At 57.3% G+C, this 5,786-nt stretch overlaps 1 protein-coding gene across 1 annotated transcript in view; it reads right to left on the bottom strand.

The window, feature by feature from the left end:
- Window positions 1-3,753: 3,753 nt before the first annotated feature.
- LOC107106523 (AFG3-like protein 1) overlaps window positions 3,754-5,786 on the bottom strand; it is an 11,480-nt gene continuing 9,447 nt past the window's right edge. Inside the window, exon 13 of the mRNA XM_015406690.1 lies at window positions 3,754-4,795. Within this exon, the coding sequence (XP_015262176.1) occupies window positions 4,577-4,795 (219 nt within the window). The 3' untranslated portion in view covers window positions 3,754-4,576. The remainder of the gene's footprint in view (window positions 4,796-5,786) is intronic.

Raw genomic sequence — 5,786 nt, 5'->3', positions numbered from 1 at the left:
GCCGTTTCACGGCCGAACACAGATAAGCATCTGCTGACCACAGGGCAAATGCAGCCAGCTGCAGTGGAAACGCTAGTGCCTCATGCCCGAGCGACACATGAGCCTCCTGGGGGAGGGGGGACAGCAGCTGCCTCCCAAATCCATCCTGGGTCGCCAGGCCACACACAGCTGCTTGCCAGGATTTGCAGGGATTCGCTGGAGAGCCCTGCCGCTTATTTTTAAGAGGGGCTCCAGGAGGCGGCAGAGAAGGCGCCCCCGGAAGGGCTCGGTCTTCCCCAGCCTCCTCTGTAGCTCACAAGGGTGTGCCGGCCAATGCAGTGGCTGCTGGTGCCTGCCCAGCACCGTGGGGAGAAAGACGGCTGCAGCCTGCCCCGAGCACTGGCGGAAGACAGAGAGGCTCCTGGGAGTGCAGCTGTCGTGTTTCCAGGCCTGCGCTTGGCATCTGTCATCAGGGCACCGTCCCCCAGGCCCCCACGTTGTGCCCCAGTGGAAGGTGCCATCCTTGCTAGCAGGCGCACAGCACAGCACGGCTAGCCTCCCTGGTCTTTAAAGCCACAGGTCTGGATTTGGTAGGAGCTGTTCCTCTCCCCCCCCCCCCCCCCCGGTGATTAGCAACTGGTGTTCTAGGAAGGCCCACATTGAGGTAGAGTCCCTACCCAGGGCTAGGGAAGGGAGGGCCAGAAGTGACCGTGAGGGTGGCGGAGAGGGCCGTCAAATCGCAGATGACTCCTGGCAGCCCCGTAGGATTTTCAAAGCAGGAGGAGGTGAGAGGTGGTTGGCCACTGCCTGCCTCTGCGTAGCAACCCCAGACTTCTTTGGTGGCCTCCCATCCAAGGACACTACCCGGGCCGGCCCTGCTTAGCTTCTGCGATCTGACAAGATCGGCCCAGCCGGCTTAGGGAAGCAGGGACCGTGGGACACACCACCTGCAAGCTGCAAAGGCCTGGAGTCACCTCTTGCCTAGTCCAGGCAGCCCAGGGGCTTACTGGCGGGCCTGTTTGCTTCTTCACCTGCACTCCGTGTACTGCGGCAATGTTTGTCAGGGTGTGCAATGAGTGCAGGTCAGAAGGAACAGGGCAGAATGCAGAGGGGAGGCACAGTCATCTCTAAAACAAGTGCTGTGACGTAGGAACAGCCTGTGGCAAACCTCCAGTTTTGCACAAGTCGGGGCCCAGGAGCACCAGCACAACTTTCGTTAATAGCTCTGAGGCCCAGGTGGCAACGTCTTCCTTGAGCCACAGGAACAACCCCCCCCCCACACACACACACACTGGATGAACGAGCCATTGAAATGGCCCTCGCCCTCAGAGAGCCAGCTCTGGACCAGGTCATGCCCAGTGACAGGTAGGCAAAAGTAGTTGCGCCCCCCCCTCCCACTCACACAACCCGGGTTTGGGGGGGGGGGTCAGCTGGAGCTGGCAATGTGCATTTCTTGCTTCTCCGGGTCAGATGGTGCCAGGCTCAGCAGCAGAGCAGAGGCCGGCCTGTTCTGGTCACGCAAAACAGCCGTGGCTGCTGGCTTTGTTCTCCTGAAGCTAGAACCACGGCGCAAGAAAAGAGTTCCTTTATATAATGTGCACAAACACACACACATTCCAACAAGTCCCTTCCTTGACCCTGGCATGGAAGGGAAGGCTCAGCAAAACAGGCAACCACGGCGTGGAGAAGGCCCTGGATTTTGATGAGTGTTTTAGAGCCCATAAAGTCTTTTGCACACTCAAGGGGAAAAAAACAACGGGTTTTGCTCCCCCACCCAGGGATCATTTGCCACCCTCTTTCTCATACATGTTGAGCTTTGTCATCCTCCTCATCACCTGGAATGCTAGTGCCCTCGCCACATCTTTCTCACACACACCCCGCTGTAACTCTGATATACCCAAACTGTGTCTGCCTTGGTGCCTCCTCTGGCACGGCCTCTGAAGTGTACCTGTTGCTCCTCCGCGTCCCCCATTCAGAATGTCCCCGGTGACCTGCACATGGTCCTGTTCACCAAATAGATTCACTTCCGCAAGGGCCTGTGCCCCTTGTAAGCGGCCCTGAGCCCGCTTGCGGGGAGGGCGGGGTAAAAATGTCTAAATAAAAATAAATAATATATAACTGCCAGGCTGGTCTCCTTGTATGGGGCGGGGGGGGAGCAGTGTGTCTGTCTGAGTTTCTAAAGCGGGTCGTACATGCAACAAGTTCCACTTTCGGAGAAGGCTACGTTTACAGAACGTGTGCAAAAGCTGAAAAAAGAAGAGGGGCGAAACGGCTCAGTGTAAGAGACAGCGGCACAGAGTGTTGAATGCAACAGGCACGTGCGGCAGGGTGACGGGGAGAGAGATTGAGGAGGGGCAGGAGGACAAGAGGGGTTGGGCGAGAGGCACCATTGGGCACTGTTGCGGGAGGGCTGATGACCGACAGCAGCGTGGGCTGGGCACCCTGCTTCACAGAACACCTTACAACAAACCTCATATAAAACTGGAGGGGGGGGGATGGCTCTGGGTGTCACACCCCAGGAAGGAAAAGCTCTTTGCCAGCCTGAAGCAGAAGCTGCCAACTTGGGCTTTCTGAATGCAGCAGAGGTGCATCTGCTGAGTCAGGTGTTGCTTCTGCCAAGTCACCTTGTCTGAAGCAAGCTGGACGTCTGCAGGTCAAATTCACGGGAAGAAGGTGAAACACCAGAACGAGCTAGCAAGGAAGGGGAGGCTGGAGCACGGATTTTACTCTGGAGACATTGCCAACAGTAGGCAACGGGTGCCCACTGGCCACTGCCCGTGGGAATACCTTGCGGGCTTGAAGAATGCCAGGCAAAGGAACTGCAGTGACTCAGTATGTCATAATGCACTCCTCAGAGCCCTGGGAGCAACAAAAGAGACACGGGGAGAACAACAGGGTCTCCTTGGACTTCTGTGGGCAAGCGTCCTGTAGCCCGCCTGAGGTGGGGTGCTCCCAGCTGAGCAGGAGCTAGTAGAAATCCCTGGCTCTGCCAGAAGTAGGAATGCGAGGGATTGGGGGGGGGGCGAATGAGAGGTCAGTGGAAGGAGGAGGGGATATTGGATCCATACCCCGCCCTTCACTACCCAAAGGTGTCTCAGAGCAGTTTACAAACTCCCTCCCCCTCCCCACAGCAGATACCCTGTGAGGCAGGTGGGGCTGAGAGAGCTCTTTCAAAGACTGCTCCTGAAAAAACCTGTAACTGACCCAAGATCACACCAGCATGTGGAAGAGTGGGGATGGGGAATCAAACCCGGTTCTCCCAGATTAGAGTCTGCGCTCTTAACCACTACTGGAAGAGGGAGGTGGAGCGCGGAGTCAGGGTGGCCTTTGCTTGCTGGAGACAGGTTTCACTCACTTTAGCCCCCAACTCTGTCTGTGACAGAAAATACGTTCCTGGCGTGGCTGGGGTGCCTGGCAGCTTCAGCCAAGGCAGAAGGGGCCGGGCACATGGGGGAAAAGAATGGGGTGCCTGGCTCCCATCGGAGTGGATGAAAGAGACAGTGCCCAGGACTTAATGGTCTGAGATGACGGCTCCCTTCAGGGGATACCTGGTCACTGCTGGACCACCCTCAGCCCTTCTGGTCACTCACGCGATCTTGAGGTGCAGAGAAAGAGAGAAAATGAAGCTCACGCATACCACTGTGATCTGAAGCTTTAGCTAGACAGAGGTTTGAAACGCACTGTGAGAATGGGAAGGCTTCAAGCTGGTCTTGTCCACCACCCGGAGCCTTTTGTCACGAGAAATCTCTGGCAGAGAGGAAGACCCGCGTGCAGTCGAGTGGGGCAGCCTCAAATCAATGTGAGCGGGGACACTGGCTGTGCTAAGAGCTCCCAGGCCCAGCAGCCAAGAAGACAGCGGGGTCAAGGATTCAAGTAGCACCATTTTAACAAACACCATTTTCTTACTCGGCCCCAGCTCAGTGGGGCTTGATCCTCATAGACCTTCCCACTTTTGATCCCTTGCTCTCCTGTGCAGCAGCCTTTCTGTGTGTCGCACACACCACGGGCAAGTCCACGGAACTTTAAAGCCCTTGAGGCTCACACCACTTGCATCCTCCGCTGGGTCTCGGGGCCCCCCACCTTACCCTCTCTCGTCTGGCTGGAGGGCAAACGCCAAGGGAGGGGGGAGGCTGGAGGAAAGGGCCCCAAAGCACAGAACAGCTGCCCTTGGCCCCAGGGCCAGCGATCCCAGCCGGGGTGGCTCCAAGCCTCCTCTGACCTTCCTTGCCCACTGCATCTTCTGCCCCAAGGTGAAGGAGGCACAGAGGCAGTTTTCGGACAGTCTAGAGGAGGGGTGCCTGTCCCCCCACCACACACACTCGCAGAAAGGCATTCTGCACTTTATGCTGCAGACAGAGTCCTTTGGTGGAAGCACTTGGCAGTCACTCCTTCCAGACAGGTTGCGTGTGTGTTTGCGCACAGTGCCACCTGCACCCGGCTCAGCGCCAGCTCCCGTCCTTCCTTGGCAAGGCAGAGCTGAGTTCTGGAGTTCCAGATAAGAGTCTCTCCACACCCCTGCCCCACTGGGACATCCAAGCAAGAGGATCTCTTGGGAGGCCTGGCAGCCAACCTGGCAAAAGCGCCGCTGACCCCTTCTCTAGGGCGCCTTTTGCTGAGCCCTCTCCTCTCCGCTCTCCGCCTCCCGCTCCAAGTTCCAGTCCTTCAGGCCCTCGGGGAGGGAGGTGTCTTCCTCGAAACTCCCAGTCCCCTCGACAAACTCCTCATAGGTGGACCTCTCCGCAAAAGGCCTGGGCCCCAGCAATTCCACCATGTCTGCCTTCTCCAGGACCTCCTTTTCCAGGAGACGCTTTCCTACCTGCAGGGAAGGAAAACCAGTCACTGAATCCCTCCAGGGGTACCAGCTCTCTGCCAGCCCCGCACACAAACACACCACGTAAGCTGGCCAGTCACAGCTTCCTGCAGGGCAACGAAGCGTCAGAAGTCTGTGCGCCCTGTGAAGCCCCTGTTGGCCCTCCCTCATTTCCAATGCTCCCTCTAAGCTGTGGAGTCTTGTGAGCAAAGATTCTACTTTGTGAGCTACCAGCATTAAAGTTGCGACCGAGCAATTTGGCTACCGCATAAATTAGTTTGCTCTGGAGCCCTCCTTCCTGAGCTGAGACAAAAATGTGTGAGCTGGAGGCTAAAAAACTGTGAGCTAGCTCACACTAACTCAGCTCAGAGGGAACATTGCTTACGGCTGCATCCCAGTGCTGCGCTTCCTCCCGTCAGGCCACAACTAAGCAGCAGCAGCGCTCCTTGGTGGCTCCTCCTCATGTGCAAAAGGGCAAAGCATCCCACTCAGTGGGGGAAGCTTCCTCACTCCTCACCGCTAGACAGTTCATACAGGTGTGCTTTGAGTCCCAACAGGGGAGAAAAGCAGGACATAAAGAAATGCAAATACATATCCCAGGTGGGAAGCCTGCCCAGGAACTGTTTGTCAGGCGTGGCGAGGCACGGGGACATGTCCCCAAAGTCACTGCAGCTTGGGAGCCACCCGCCTGCCTGCCACGTCCCTGAGCCACCTGCCTGCCATGCCCGTGGCTTGCTGTGCTGGTGGCCGTCCGAAGCTCCACCCCATCCCACTGCCCAGAGTGTTTTTTAAAATGCCTAAATAAATCCCCAAACTGTCTTTGGAAGAGAGGGGGAGGGAGGCATCAAATAAACGGTTAAATGTGTTGGCTGGCTCGAAAGGAGGCTCAGTGGGCAGAGGCGGAAAACCACGCTTGGGGTGCAGCACGGTAGGAACAGTAGCTGGTTCAGAAGGGAAAGACGGCCTTGGCAAAGAAGCCGCAACGCCAAGGCATCCC

Source organism: Gekko japonicus, unplaced genomic scaffold (assembly GCF_001447785.1).
Source record: "Gekko japonicus isolate JY-2015 unplaced genomic scaffold, Gekko_japonicus_V1.1 scaffold386, whole genome shotgun sequence".
In the NCBI taxonomy this organism is placed as follows: Eukaryota; Metazoa; Chordata; class Lepidosauria; order Squamata; family Gekkonidae; genus Gekko; species Gekko japonicus.
The sequence above is the reverse complement of the archived record's forward strand: the minus strand, read 5'-3'. Positions and strand labels throughout refer to the sequence as shown.